General features: G+C 39.6%; 1 protein-coding gene across 1 annotated transcript in view; it reads right to left on the bottom strand.

Moving 5' to 3' along the window:
- Positions 1 to 7,126: 7,126 nt before the first annotated feature.
- LOC107042303 (ras-specific guanine nucleotide-releasing factor 2) overlaps positions 7,127 to 16,427 on the bottom strand; it is a 105,864-nt gene continuing 96,563 nt past the window's right edge. Inside the window, exons 12-14 of the mRNA XM_015263301.1 lie at positions 9,041 to 9,226; positions 8,741 to 8,980; positions 7,127 to 7,581 (exon numbers count right to left, since the gene is read on the bottom strand). Coding sequence (XP_015118787.1) covers positions 7,127 to 7,581; positions 8,741 to 8,980; positions 9,041 to 9,226 — 881 coding nt within the window. The remainder of the gene's footprint in view (positions 7,582 to 8,740; positions 8,981 to 9,040; positions 9,227 to 16,427) is intronic.

Raw genomic sequence — 16,427 nt, forward strand, 5'->3', positions numbered from 1 at the left:
GGACACAAGTCGTACAAAGGCTGGTTGGCTATCTTTGTCTGCATGACCACCTCAGCGGTCCATCTCGAGGTCGTGTCAGACTACTCAGCCGAGGAGTTCATCGCGGCGTATAGACGCTTTTCAAGTCAGCGTGGGATCGCTCATTCCTTGTTCAGTGACTGTGGGACCAATTTTCTTGGCGCTGACAAGGAACTAAAGAAGCTCTTCTCGTCAGGATCAGCTCAATCAAGACAGCTCGCACAGCTCCTCATCAATGATGGGACTCAGTGGTCCTTCAATCCTCCAGGTGCTCCGCACTTTGGAGGGAAATGGGAAGCGGCGGTGAAGTCGATGAAGTTCCATCTCACCCGGACGATCGGAGAGGATCTGCTCAGTTTGGGGAACTCACCACTTTGCTCGCTCAAATCGAGGCAGTGCTCAACTCACGAGCACTGGAACCGCTCACGGATGATCCTGATGACTGTTCAGCCTTGACACCAGGGCATTTTCTCATCGGTCAGGCTCCCACGACTCTTCCAGAGCCATCTTTAGAGCAACTCAACGTCTCAAGGCTCTCTAGATGGCAGCTCATTCAGCAGAAGCTTCAAGGATTCTGGAAGAGGTGGTCCACGGGATATCTCCAACGTCTTCAAGCGATATCCAAGTGGCACCATCCGACTCATCAGATACGGATCGGCTCACTGGTTCTACTCACGGACGAGAGATTCCCGCCAGCGAAGTGGCCTCTCGCCCGAGTGACCGCTCTGCACCCAGGATCGGACGGACTCACCAGGGTAGTCACCATCAGGACTGCTCAGACGACGCTGACAAGGCCAATCGCCAAGCTCGTCCTCTTGCCCATCTCACCTTCAGGGGAATAGAACCAGGACAGCTCACCGGCTTTACGACCCTGACCAACCGACGGGGTTCAACGTGAGAATGACAGCAGCCAACGCAGAAGGGATTTACGACCCCCGACGTCTAGGATGCTGCCATGCCTAGCCAGCGCACCTTCCGGACGGTCTCACGGACTCACTCATGGGTGACAAGCTCCGACAGCTCACCAAAGAGCGTTTTGAATTTTGTTTTTTGTTTCAGCTCACCATGGCTCTACTCATTATGGTTGCGTCAACAACTTTACAGTTGTCGACGGCCGGGGAGAATGTTGGAAATCCTGTCAGCTGACAGGTCCCTCACACTAATGCACGCAAGGCTCATCCATTCTCTCCCCACTCACGCACACCTGACGCGCTCACCTCAGATGACCGGGGGTTGTTAATTCGGACACCTGAGGCGCCACGTCCTGGACAGCTCCTTATTACCATATGATCTATATTAAATTAGGTCATGTGACCATCGAATTAGGGCACGTGGCACCTGTAAGCCCGTGTCTCTCTCTCATTCGTTTCCGGGATCTAGTTAGAGACACTTCTTTTATTGTACTGCTCATCTCTAGTGACTCGGACCAACTCATTGTATCAGCTCAATTATTATTAATTCAAGGAATTAGTCGGCTCATTATTTACGGTCTGCTCAGTGACTCTATTTATTGTGACAGTGTAAATAACTATAAATATTGGACAAATACAGTGAATTTGTGACCACGTGCACGTGTTCCGCTCATTTCTTGGTTCTACTCATCCCACTCCCCGTAATCCGACTCCAACTCATCCATCCGCACAATTAATTCCCCGATCCAGGCATCTCATCAAACAGCTGTAATAAGCGATGACATTTTCCTGATCATCTTGCAACTGAGAGAGAGTAGCGCCAATAGCGAATTGTGAAGCGTCAGTATCGAGGATGAATTGACCATGAGAGGAACGGGTAGATAGAATTGGAGGAGAAGTTAGAAGTCTTTTCAACTCATTGAAAGCTCAATGACATTCATTAGCCCAAACGAAAGGAGTTTTGATATCTGCAATCTTGTGAAGAGGTTTAGCGATAGAAGCAAAATTTTTGACATACTGTCGATAATAAGAACATAGACCAAGAAAACTACGTAAGGATGTTTTATCAGAGAGAATAGGCCATTCGATAAGAGCTGAAATTTTCTCTGGAGAACAATTTATTCCATTCNAGAATAGCCCATTCGATAATAGCTGAAATTTTCTCTGGAAAACAATTTATTCCATTCTCAGAAACCACATGACCTAAGAAGAGAATTTCTTTCTGAAAGAAGAGACATTTTTTATAGTTCACCTTAAGATTAGCAGAAGACAATCTATCAAAAACAATGTGAAGATTCTGGAGGTGCTCTTTGAAAGACCTACCAAAGACGAGAACGTCATCAGGATAAACTAAACAGATTTTCCAGATAAGGTCTTTCAAGATGAAATTCATCACACGTACAAAAGTAGCAGGGGCATTACATAACCCAAAAGGAAGAACTTTGAATTGCCAGAGCTCATTACCGATACAAAATGCCGTTTTTTCCTTATCTTCAGGGGCAATCTCGATTTGCCAATAACCACTTTTTAGATCAATGCTTGAGAACCAACAGAAAGCCTCTGTTGCATCAAGAAGTTCAGGTATTGAAGGGATGGGCATAGAGTCTTTCTTAGTAACTCTATTGAGAAGACGGTAATCAACACAAAATCTAAGAGTGTCATCTTTCTTTTTTACTAGAACAACGGGAGAAGACCAAGGACTAGAGCTTGGCTCAATAATGTCGTCCTTTTTCATGTCTTCTAGAAGATCGAAAACAATGTCCCTATGATGGAAAGGAATCCTATGAGGGAGCTGTTTGATGGGAGAAGAATTTTCAATTATGATGTGATGTTGCTAACCGATATATTTTCCCAGATCTTTGTTACTTTTTACGAATTGATCATGGAATTCGATTAAAAACTGTTGAAAAACTTTCTTCTGACATTCGTCTAGAAGGTTTGAAGAAGACTGGTAGAGTTCGGATAGAAATTCAGGAAGAGTATTGGAAGAAACCGACTGTCCATCAAAAGAAGTTTGGAAAACTGAAACGATTTTCTCAGAAGAATGTTCATTGAATTTGCGATTGATGATCGATTGAAATTCCGACAATAGTCCACTTTTGGAAATAAAGTCTAATCCCAGGATGCAATCGATTTTAATATTGGCGAAGACTGCCTCGATATCAGTTGAAATCAAATCACAATATTGCTATGTTACTAGGGAAAGCTTGCTAATAATGGGCATTTTTCGTTTCCATGAAGAAATCGTTCTGTCCACGATAACTCCCGAAGAAATTAAGATAGGATGTTGAAATTTGGTGAGATTGTAGCTCTTATGATATTACAGGATAAATTCGAGAGTAGGCGAAATCGGACAAGTGGTTTAGAAGATATTCAACTTTTTGTAAATAACTGTTTTGCTCTATATCTCCCAAACTACTAGTCTGACTTGAAATTTTTTTTTCAAAATACTCGTCCTGTTGCCCCCTATCAAGATCAATCAAAATATAAACACCCGTTCGATTTTAGCCTCTGGAGGCTTATCCTCGACTTCAAACAGATGACAAACAATAGTTCAATCTAATTTTAAAGTGGTATATGAATGATTTTAAGCAAATGAGTATCTATGGGAAAATTTAACGCTACGAAAGAGAAACGTTAGAATCAGAAGATTAATCTTATAAATAAGAAATAACTCACCATTCAGACAAATGCTTCCATTCGTAAGCTTATTACCATTCCAATTGGTAGGGAGAGAAAAAATACATAAAGTAACGGTCACATGGCTTCAGTCAAACAAGCTCGCAACCCTGCTTGTTTTCTATAAACTATTGTCCACTGAAAAAACGCAGATAAGGTGAGGAATTTGTCAATAGAATCAGCCAAAACTGAATAGGAAGTTCAGTAGAAATCCAATAGCATTTTCTAGCGAATTCGCTCGGTTTTTATTTTATTAATGCATTCGCTCGGTTTTTTATTTTCATTAATGAAACCAGAAACTACACACTTTGACATTTTACAATGTTATATCAACTAGTGAATGCGTGAAGTTTCGGAAAGTGACGTATGCAAGAATTTCATAAAAAAAACCTAACAAATTCACTAAAAAATTCTATTGGATTTCTATTGCATTTTCTAATAGTTTTTGGCTGATTCTATTGAATAATTCCGAAATTCACAGTTGATTTTTTTCGTTCAATCGAAATATTCAATGAGAAATATTCTACATGTACAGGGTGTCCCATAGTATGTGACAAAAGTAAATTGCGTTGTATACCACAAGGTGACAGCGCAGTCTAAAGTCTAATATATGGTTGAAGTGGAGACTCTCCGTAAATTTCATCCATACTTCAGTCGCTCACGAATTAGATCACTAAAATGGAAAACCTAACCATTGAACAAAAATCATTCCTCATCAAATCATATTACCGAAGAGGAGATTCAACTACTGCAGCAATAAGAACATTTCATTCTAAGTATGGCACACACATTGGAGTATCTGATTCGAGTCTCAGACGGTAAATAGAGTGAATGAACTAGATAATCAAAATATTTTTTTCTTTTTTTTTTGAAGATTTACGTATTTTTCGACCAATTCATGGGTATTTTCAGGTTAATTGAGAAATTTGATCAATACGGTACACTAGACGATAGGAGGCATGAGAATCCTGGCCCTTCACCTACTGTAACCACAGATGACGTTATCCCCACAACTGAAGAACATTTCAAAAAATATCCAAATGAAACTCTTCGGAAGGCTTCCCAAACCTTGAAAGTCTCCAGAACTTTACTTCACCGTATCTTAAAAGTGTTTTTAAACTTCCATCGCTACAAAATTTCTGTAAATCAATTTTTAACTGAAGCGATGGTTCGTCGTGTGGAATTTTGCCAAAAACTTTACAATCTTTTTGAATCCAAGGGGATGAAGGCACAGAATATCATCTTCTTTGACGAAGCACATTTCTACTTAGGTGGCTTGGTAAATAAACAAAATTTTCGCTTTTGGGGGACTGAGTCACCTCACGTCGTTGAAACCAAGTCCTCACACCCGAAAAANGGTCGTTGAAACCAAGTCCTCAACCATATTACCATAAAGGGTGTTTTCCTTGAATTCCTCGAGAGTCCGACAATTAATGCTGATGTTTACTGCGAGTTCTTGAAAAAGAACTTCTTTCCTTGGCCACGAAAAAATCAATTAGTCAAGAATTTCTACTTCATGCAAGATGGTGCCGCCCCACACAGGACTACTGGAGTATTTGAAACACTTTTTTCCGCTTACGGCACTCGTGTGTTAGGTTTAGGTTACTCTAAGGATGCCAATGGGGGCATGGAATGGCCGCCTTACCGTCCTGACTTAAATCCCTGTGATTTTTGCCTGTGGGGTTTTCTCAAGGACAAGTGCTATGGAAAGCATCCGACGACTGTGGAAGAGTTGCAAGACGCAATTAGGGATGCTGTCCGAGCTATTAATGAAAACATAATACAGCGCATCTATACCAGCTTCGAGCGTAGGATAGAGTTCTGTAGTATAATTGATGGCGGACACTTGGAAGGGATTCTATTATAATTTGCCGAATGTTCTGTGTACAATAAAAAAACAACAATTATTTACACTTAACCGTATTCAAGTTATTCGCAATTTACTTTTGTCACATACGATGGGACACCCTGTAGAAAGGATCAATAGAATTAGATTTTTCTCTTCAACTTATGCTATATTCTCTGTGGAAATTACTCAGCTCAAATTTTCTCAATTTTTTTGTTTGATTTTTTCAAAGAAAACAGGAGAAAAATAGAGTTGAAAAAACCCATGGTGAGGAATTTCTGTAGAAAATATCTCAGTAGAAAAAGTTGTATAGGAAGACTGGCAAGTGTGACCGGCGTTGCCAGGGCAACCCTTTTATTCTGCATCTGATTTTCCATTTGGCAATGGTTTGTTAATTCATTCTCTGGTGGTTTGAACAGGTTAGGAATAAGAATAAAAATCATTAGCTTTACAAATTTCATAAAATTTATTTTATCACTCATTCTCAAGTACAAGTATGATCAAATGTAATGGAAAAACCTAGCGCATTCTCCAAGAAATGCTATTGAATTTCTATTGGAATTCTACGAGAATGCTATTAGAATTCCGTAGATATTTAATAGAAGAGTCAATAGATTTTCATTCTGCTAGGAAATTTTTAGGCGTAAATTTCCCAAGTTTTCTCCGCTGTATTTTCATTTTTTTCTCATAATAAAACTCAATAAAACAAAACTTATAAAATTCATAACCAAGAATTTCATAGAAGAATCAAAATCTATCGACGTTTCTATTGAATATCTCCTATAGAAATCACGCAAAAAATAAATATAATTTTCTAGTAGAATCCTGATAGAATTCCAATAGAATACTCATTGGATTCCAGTAGAAATTGAATAGAATTTCAATAGGAGTTCAATAGAATTTCTTAGAGGAACCTCTAGGTTTTCCTATTGAATTTGTTCATTCGTTTATTCCTATAACTAATTGATGAATTAAAAAAATTGGGTTTTGATTCTCGAATTCTCTTGAAATTCTTGGAAACTCCTTGAATTTCCTGGAATTTTCTAGAAACTCTGTGACTTTCCTCGGAATTTCAATTGGGCTGTGCGCTGATGCGTCAATCCCCTAGAAATGCCCTATCCTATATATATTAGAGGGAATTCCAATGATTTTTCTTATGAAAACTTTTCTATTCTATATATTATATTTAAAATGCGCGTAAAATTTGCCCGATTCGCTAGGTTTTTCTATGAATTTTTTCTTCCGTGATTATACCCCTCAGCATCAAATATTTTTGAATCCAGTATTCAATGCGACAATAGAAGTTAGAAACTAAAATTCCCATTTTTTCTCACAATACAAATTACACTGGTTCTTAGATTGATTTGAAATTCAATAACATATTCGCGGAATAATTGAAGTAGAATTCACACTTACAGTTTTGCCAATTTCCAATGATGAGATTCTTCGAAACTTCAGGGGAATTATCCTCTATAAAATTTTAAAGATCAGTACGGAAAATTGCAACCGAAATCTTTCAACAGTGAATGCGATGTTTTATAGTGGAAATTATTAATAAAAATAAAATAACAATTATAACTACTGCGCAATGTTTTATAAAATTAAGAAAGAAACAAATGAGATTTTTAATGGTAATACAATGAAAATCCAATTGAATTTCCCATAGAGAATTTTAAATTGATCTTGGACGTACCTTGGGTTTCCTGCCAACATTCATCAACTGCATCTCCATGAATACCTTTTGAACCATATTCAATCCATCCCAGTTTTCATTGAAATGTAAACGCTCATTTCTTTTCTTCATAACCTCCAATTCTTTCTGACACCGCCTCAATGCTTGGTCCAACCTCTTGTGGTCTTTTTCAAAATGTCTTAAACGAGTGATTTCCTTTGGGGTCATTTGAGATGCCATCGTTTGAATCGCCTCTTTCGTTATTGTCGATCGTGAAGTGTTCATCCTATTCTTCCGTTTCTTCATGAGTTCTATGTTCCTTTCTCGTGCCTTTGATGTCAGCTTGACTGAGCTAGTGCCCCCTGAAAAAATGGTCCTTGACAGAGTAGCCAGACCATCCATTTGACCGTCCATTTGATCTTCACCATGATCGTCCATTTGATCTTCACACTGTGCTGATTCAAAAAGATTTGCTTCGGAGTGATTTTCGTAAGGAGGATTGTTTGGAATGATTGATGAGTCTTCGCTTCTTGATTTACAATCGGGAGATTCTCCCCCAATTCCAAGGACGGTACAACATTGGGTTCCAATCGCCGTCGGAATCCAGTCGTGGTGTAATCATCAGTGGAGAAGTGTTTGTAACAGACAATATATTTACACAGGTTGTCTGCTTTGATATGGGTTAACAGAGGAGATTTTATTGCGTCCCGCCATTTCTCTCCAATTGGTGGATACTTGGAGAATTTAAATTTCACCATATTCTTGCCAGAACGGGTATCACACCCTGGTACCACACAGCGTTGAGTCGATAACATTATTTACATTTCTTTCTTCTTCAAATAACACAATTCACAATTTCTTTCAATTCACATCTCTTTCTTCTTCAAATAACACAATTCACAATTCTTTCAGTTTAAATATCAATTTTATGCAATGCTTATTTCAAGGTTGTAAACAATTATTATTCATTCAGTTTGATTGATTCAATAACAGACAAATTCAAATCGTACGCCATTTCAAAACGAAAATGCCTACAGCGACACCTATTGGAATATTTGAAATTCGATGCATTTCATTTCCATCATTCCTGAACCCCCCACCCTTGCCCGTATCTGCGCCCTCTGCATAAGGTTTTTTGTACTTTTCCAGTCTTCATAAATTCTAAAGCAGTTGGACCCCCTGAGTGAAGTGTATCCCGTAATCCCGAGCACCGCGGCCTGATCGGCCAAAATCAGAATTGAAGAATTGTCCTCCGATTACCCCTCGACTTTCAAAGTTCATCGGATATTTCCCTCAAGTTTTACTGCATATCAACGATCGGGATCAGTTTTGCAGTGAAATCCCCGTAGTTGCTATGTAACAAAATATTTCGGAAATATCCCATAATTTTGACGGCCTTAGGGCATCACAACTGATAGTTTTTCCCACCTAAATTGAAATGATTTACACAACCTAAGACACCAATCGATTTTTTTGAAGTGGAACTTGTGAATGTACTGAAGAATTTCAGATTAAGCGCACATACATTTAACCATTTCGAAAATAAATTTAGAGTCTCCAAAAAATAAGTAAGAATCAACAGTATAATTCCTACCCCCGTTGTGATAGAACTACTTCGCATGGAAGTCGTTGGAGCTGAAACCACTGAAGCACGATGCTGCTGTGAGTACTTTTCAATCTGCTGAAAATTGAACTGAAAATCGTTTGATGAAGTGGACTCCTCGTCAGTCCATACATAGTCTTTCTCCGAGTTTCGTCTCTGATTGTGTGGTGGCCTCATTGATTTAGATTGAACAGTCACCCTCGGGGACATTGGTGATGGATGTGGATAATCCTCATAGGTAAAATGTATGTCTGTCAGAGGAGAATAATCAATCAAAACTGTTGGCGAATTGAGGTGAAGCTTCGACTCACCATATTTGGATGTCATTTCCGAGATTGTTGAAGTACTTCGCTCTTCCGATAGAGTTCCTGAGTATGTTACATTACCGTCTTGAGGACTGGGATCTGATCCCGAACCAGATTCTGAACCTGTTGATCCTATTAGCGTCACTGAGCTTAGATTGCTCGGAGACGATGGTGCATTGGATGGTGGAATATCTGCAATTAACGAACTTTAGTATATTTGCGGGAAAAGAGACCTACCTAATGGGAGACCGCGCTGAAATTTCGAAATTCTTATTAAATTAAGGGACTTAGTGAATGAATTTTCATACGTGCCATTATCTGTTCAACCAGACAGAAAATCTTCGGGAAACCTCGGGTCAACGGTCAGGCCTAGTCAATCACCGAATCTCAGAGTCAGTCAGTCGTAGAGAGTCGTAGCAAATGAGTTGAGCGAGCAGTATATCGTTTTTCTAAAGCTACTTTCGATTGTCCGAACAGCGTCAGTACATCACCCGTTCGAGACATTTTGTTTTCTCAGTACATCTCCTATTTAAATTCTCAGTACAGTCTCCTATTATTCAGTACATTATTCAGAAAATCTCCAGTGTTAAATTCAGAACAGTTTAAATTGATTTCAGTGACAATTAACAGAGTGTAACAAGTGACGCTAAGGTGGTTCGATTCCACCGAATAAATCAGTATATTTTTTATAGACTCAGTGCGTTCATTTTTCACCGGCATTTCCACTACCCCTTTCCCAATCCACCCTAAATTCAGTTTTCCCTCCAAACAAGCTTTTAACGAGAAGTTCGCTATCTCTCTTCAATTCTGAGATACTCATTGAAAACTGATTAATAGTCGAAATCGACTTGAATCGTTTTAGCGTTTTTTTTCCTTTCGTCGCAATATATATATATATATATATATATATATATATATATATATATATTCCGACGAAAGGAAAAAAAACAGTAACAACATATATATATGTTTAAGGGTGATTACGATGACACTGCAATGTTTTGAAGTATAATTCAAATGTATGAATTATAACCTCAAAACCGAACAGCTCTTGGCATGACCCGGGAGCACCACGTGGAGGTGGCTGTTCAAGGCTACCAAAAAGTTGTTAATTGTGGGTGTGTATTCACAATTTGCAACTGGCGCAATGCTGTAATATGCTGCCTGGTCGGGTTACGCACGGTCGCTATGTTCAGATGGTAAATGACGCTCATACCTTGCTCTACCTCCTCATGCACTTAGATCCGCCGCGGTCCCTTCTGACCGCAAGTTTTTTTACAAAACATAAGAACTCCACTTTCGGGAATATTCGCGTCAGATATTCGGACTGAGGTTATCGGCATACTGGAGGGTTCGCGAGGTCGAGGTCAAAGTTGCAGGACGAACACTATACCACACGACGAACGCCCACTAGTGGTCATTTCGATGACTGTCATCAAAGTGACCATAGCTCCATTTATCGTATGCTTAAGAAATCCGTTACTGTCATCAAACTGGCCTTTGAACATATATATATTGTGACATATTTCGCACCTCTGCGAGACGGTACGAAAATACGCAGCCCTCGGCGACCAAATTTTCTAACCAAAAGTTGAGCGCCAGTACGTTTTCTCTCAAAACGCACAAAAATGGAAATCAAACATCCACAAAATAGACCAACGAGGGAACAGCTGCCGACAGCTCAGTATATTATTCACGGAGGCGGATATAGTGAAATGACTGGGTTCCAACAATCAAAATAAAATCGAATCTGCAGGGTAACAAAATTATTTAATAAAGATAATTATACAAGAAAAATAAATGATCTATAATCCCGTCTTATTCTGAATAAAATTAGCGCTCGATACTTGATTAATAAATACAAAATAAATCAGATAAAGTAAATGAACGAATTAAGACTCTATAGGCGGCTGAAGAAAGCCGCGACTAGATGAGAAGAACCATAGACCAATGAAAGACCGAAGGCACAGCGGTTATGGGTGAAACGGCGACCCCTGCAGGTCGGGAGGGCGCTGTTACTCTCGCTATTTTAGAACTCGCTCAGCTGTGTTTAGGGGAAAGTGGCCCGACGTACAGGGGTGCCAAGTGGGCGATTCTAAAGGCTGTGTCGGAGTAGACTAGGCACCAACGTAGCCAGGTGAAAGGACTGGTACCTTCGTGATCCCGTCGGGTTGATTGGTGGGGATAGGGTAACGGAATGACCTGTCATCGTCGAGATATGCAGACTGGGAGGCAAGGCCATAGTGAGATTCCGAGAGAGTCGCACGCGAGCGCTTGAAGCGAGAGGTTGCAAAAATCTCTCGGTGTGCTGGATGGAGGAATGGTTGAAGAAGCCATGATAAGGAGTTCCGGACTCCACGTCGCCTCAGTGAATAACCATTGGCGGCGAGCGTAGGGGGATGCTTTTGCATCCCCCGCTAGTGAAAAGGAGTTCTTCCAGCGCGCGAAGTAACGACCCGACCATACGCCGACAATTTAGTACTATCCGGAGGCAGTGACGCGCAATGACCGAAGCGGTAACTGGTGGTTGAGAATGTGGGTGGTCATAGCGTGGGTAACATAGTTCCACCCTGGTCAGATCAGGCTCTCCACGTCCCAGGCTCTGAGGAGTCCCGGCTGATTCGCACTTGACTCTGCCGAGTTGAAATACTCGGGAGGAGAATTAACACTGGAAGAGTCAAAAGACTCTCCAGAAGAGGCATCAATTTAATTCATTATGGGGATTATGCTGTAAGGCATAATACACGGCTTGCAAAGGCTCGTGAGGATGTGACAGTAATACTCCTGGTGGACTTCGCTCACTCTGTCGTATCACGCTGATATTAGCTAGGCAATCCATTGTCCAGCCAAAAAGTCCTCTGAGTAGATGAGAGTGCTTCGGAGGCCGGTTTTCGTCGAACCTCCCATGAAGGTTCTGCTGGCACCCAACAAACGAGCGATAGAGACGGTTAAATCTAGTGTGGACTTTTCCTGGGTGAACAACCCTGTAAAATATCCTTAAAACGCCAACAAAATTACCGGCAACCAACTGAACGGATCACCCGGCAACAAGACGAAAACTCGAGCGTGGACAAATGACGCTACAATTTCTCTAACAATGCCTTCAAATTCGAGATATTAACGGTCTCCGATTTAATCAAATACCTAATATACGCGATGTTGTTTGGCTTCGGAGACCACGAAAAGAAAACAAAATTGAAACCTCAAGTGGAAATATCACTGACCTCGAGATTCCAATCACCGTTACAACAGAAAAATCGATAATGAATTCACGGCGATTTTGGTGAAACGAGAGTCAACAACCAACACGATTAGAATCACTGAATTTAACTAGAAAAATCTAAAGCCTCAAAAATTAACCGAGTAACTTACTCAAACAAAATCGGACCCAAAATTAATTCTGCTGAACAAGGGGCAAGAATCCAAACAGAAAATTTGAAGGTAACTAGTGGCGTTAATCGCCACGGAACGAAGCGTCCAACAAACGAAAAACATTTAATTCTTGCTCCTTATAAGACATTAACACAAATTCCGAAATATATCCACTCCTCACCGATTCCAAAAATCTGCCAATGATAGAAAAAGCCTCGAGCCTTATCCAGTCCGCCAGAAGTAAGTCAAATAACTCTTGAGGTCCCGATAACCAAATTCTCCACAGAGTAATGTTACAAAAATCTCTTAATATGAGACCAATAATTTCACACAGTGGTCCCCTGGACGTCCAAACGAGAAGTGTCGTTGTTGGTATAACTGACCCACGCGCCAACGTTACACCCAATCACTTTATCTCGTGATTGGTCCGCTATGACGACAGCTCTGCGGTGATTGGACAGTGAAGTCGTTCTCAAACCAGAGCAAACGAAAATTCAAAAGTAAAAATCCGTCCGCAATATCAATGTGCGATGTTAAGACAGTTTCCAATACAAACATGTATGTCCACAGAAATATTGAATCAATGAATATTCTGACAACGGATATTTCTCAGGACGTCTAAAGTCCATCCAGGTTGATCCTTTTCGATGTATAGTTCGTTGTCTCAGTTTCCAATTACTTGACTCCAAATCTGGCACTGCCGCTCGGACTTCCAGGTGGAGCTTCTATGCAGCACCATTTAAAACATTGAATCGCAATATTTGGCGTTACAAAACGTCCAAGATCCGGAGACAACTCTAAAATCTCACGTCGATTCAGGCTCCATCCCTCAATGTAATCCGATGAGCAGTGAGACAACGATTCGACGAAATAAAAATAATTAGAAAAGGGGTCCAAAAATAATAAAAATGATTATCGCCTCGCCAATGAAGTGACCTCTCATCTGAAACTTTCCAAGGAACCGCCGAATGGTCGAAATATCAAAAATACCACGTTACAATATATATGGGACATTCCATGTCAATTCAGCCACCCTGGAATTGTTTGGTTCTCAGAATCTTGAATTAGCATGCTCCCAGTTAAGTACTACATAAGTACATACTTTCTCTAAATTTTCGCTCCTTTAACATCAATTGTTTGGTCAGGACAAACAACAAAAGCTCAAATTTTTGAAAAATCATATCTTGCGAACAAATTGGCCGATTTTGATGAATAAAAAAAGTTTTTTTCGTTTTTTCATATACTTTTGGAATAAAAATACGATAGTAGCACGAGGAAGAATAATGAGTCATTTTTTAAGCTTTTTGTTATTTAAATCCTTCTGCTATGCAGGGGCCATTCGAAAATCGAATAATTTTTTTTTTCTTCGATGGATAATGATATTACTCAACTTTTTTGGGGTATTTTAAAATGGTATAGCCATATGGAGATGAGAAAATTTTTTTTTCTCATGAAAGAATAGATTTTCCGAATTTTGTTCCTGAAAAATGATGAATGCCCCATGAAAGTATGAGCGTGCAATTTTCCGGCATAATTTGAAGATGAGATGCATAAGTAGTGATGGTTAAAAAACGTTTTTTATAGAAAAAAGTTGAATCTATTGATTATTAACAGCTTCACTTACGTAAACGACAATAAGAATTAGCAAAGTACCAAATATTTGATGAGTTTTTCGATCAACATGGAGTATATGTCTGTTTCAAGTTTGTAATTTGAAAAATAAACATTAAATTATAGAGAAAAAGCAATTTGAAATCGAACTTTTCTGAATCACAAAGGCTATCTTAATGTACGTCGTCCATTTCCTTTCTTCACCTTTGGAAGAACTTCTCCCGTAGTCGCAGAAGAATATCTCTTAATAAATAATTCCTTTTCTCCCACAGGAATGAAGTCGTGATTTTTTTGTATCGCTGGAATCGTCTTTGCACCGTCGAATCTTGTTTTCAACCGTTCTTTCATATCCTCGTGTTCCTGTTTAGTGAAGAAAAACACATCGAGATCCTTGAAATTATTTTTTGCCCACTAGAACAGACCATCTGGAGTGACAATAGATTCACCATTAGTAATTTGCAGACTTCTTCGTCTTGCTTTCCTCTTCAAGACTGCGCCTACGCCATCGCATGCCGTCTTTCCATGCGCGGTCGCATGATAGTGCGCCTCTGCTACAATTCCAAAATCATTTTTATGCAACAAAAAATTAGCCATGTTATATCGATTGTTATAGTACTGTCCAGCACCATCTGTAATATAGATCAATTTGTTTAAGACAGCACAGACTTGTTTTATGTGTTGTATCAGAATCTGTTGCATTAAATGAACTGCAGTAGTATTGTGAACAAGACTGTTACATAAGAGGACTAGACATCTATGTCGGATATCATTGCCGTGGCGATAATAATAGACCACAGGATGGGCAGTGCATTGATCATTGTTGTAATGGAATGATTGAGCAGCGTCTTGAGCTACGAAAGAATAATTCTCCGAAAAATCGGCCTGCACTAGAATTTCACCCTCATTTAAATTCCCCTTTCGTTCTTTCACGAAACCGTTTTGTTGTATGGCAATAAAATGATGAGATTTCAATACTTTCAATCTCTCACAAAGTACATACACAAGTTCACACACTGGAAGTCTCTGGATCTGTAATGTTGTTGCATCCACAGATTGCCGAGTCCTGAATTCTACAGTTTCAATCACAGCATCGTGGAGGAGTTCTTTCAGCTCGAGCGATAATCCAGGAACCCCCAGGAACTCGCATTGGATTTGCACATCTTTCGGCATACGGCATCTTGTGGAATAGGAATGAAGAACAGTTCTGATCATTCAAAAAAAGGGAAAAAAATAATAATAACGATCGATTGAGTTTACAATTTCACTACTGAAATATTTTATACCATCATTTACCTTGATTAAAGTTGATGGAGAATAAATACAGGAGAATAACCGTCGGAGAATTTCTGTTAACGATACTGTAATGAACCGTGTGAAATGTTCAACACTCAAGTATGTGCTGAGGACTAATCAAACGGTTATTATTGAGGCAACTCTATGGCTCGTATGGAAACTGCATTCCGAGAAATCGGTTGTTTATTCTCACCCCCACTCGGAACCTTTTATTTCATTGCGCTCCCATTTTTTGTATCCATTGTCCAATGTTTGTGTACAGAAATCCCAAGGTCATTTCCCAAAGAAATGCGAACAACGTTTGATTTCTCGGATTTCGAAACCTGATCGGCACCCATTGGGTTTCGAATCTGAATCATCGGATTAGAAATCGCTCGCTCTATCGACCGAGCTATCGTTGGCTTTTAATTTTTATTCAGTAGTAATACCCCGAGTGCTTCAAAATTATCGGGTATTTCCCGATAACTTCGTTGTAAATGAACAAAAGTGTCAAGTTTTGCAAGTTTAAAAATTCCGAGCGCTTGCGCGAAAGATTTTCCTGCAAAACTCGACACGATCCTTTATTTGCAGGGAAGTTTGAGGGAAATACCAGATAATTTTGAAGCACGAGGGGTATTTGTCGGATTATTTTTCACGTACGGATTTTGGTCAGGAGTGTCGTTTACGCAGCCTCAAAATGACATCCGAGAACAATTGAAGAGTTGGTACGAAATATCCGGAAAAATATATACGTGAGTACGAAATAACCGAAAAAATATATATGTTAGTGCGAAATATCCGAAATAAAACTTCATCCAGCCTGTCATTTGTCATCAAATGCTGCATTCTGATTGGCCCTGACTGTCCAAAATCCGTACGTGTAAAAATAATCATCATGATAAGTGAAAAATCATGTGAATTCGAGCAATTAACGCTATTGCCAAAGATATTGGGCATGTCTGCCAGGTGCAAGAGGTAAGTTATAGGGGTAAAAGTTTGAAACATTGTTAGACTCATATCGAAGTTAACTTTAAACATGCCAATTTTCTATTCCGAACTACAAAAAAATCCAGGATAGCTGAATTGACATGGAATGTCCCACATATGATCGGAAAATCGAATTTTCCATGGATTTTTT

The sequence above is a fragment of the Diachasma alloeum genome, unplaced genomic scaffold, assembly GCF_001412515.2.
Source record: "Diachasma alloeum isolate Michigan unplaced genomic scaffold, Dall2.0 Dall_scaffold_00440, whole genome shotgun sequence".
Lineage (NCBI taxonomy): Eukaryota > Metazoa > Arthropoda > Insecta > Hymenoptera > Braconidae > Diachasma > Diachasma alloeum.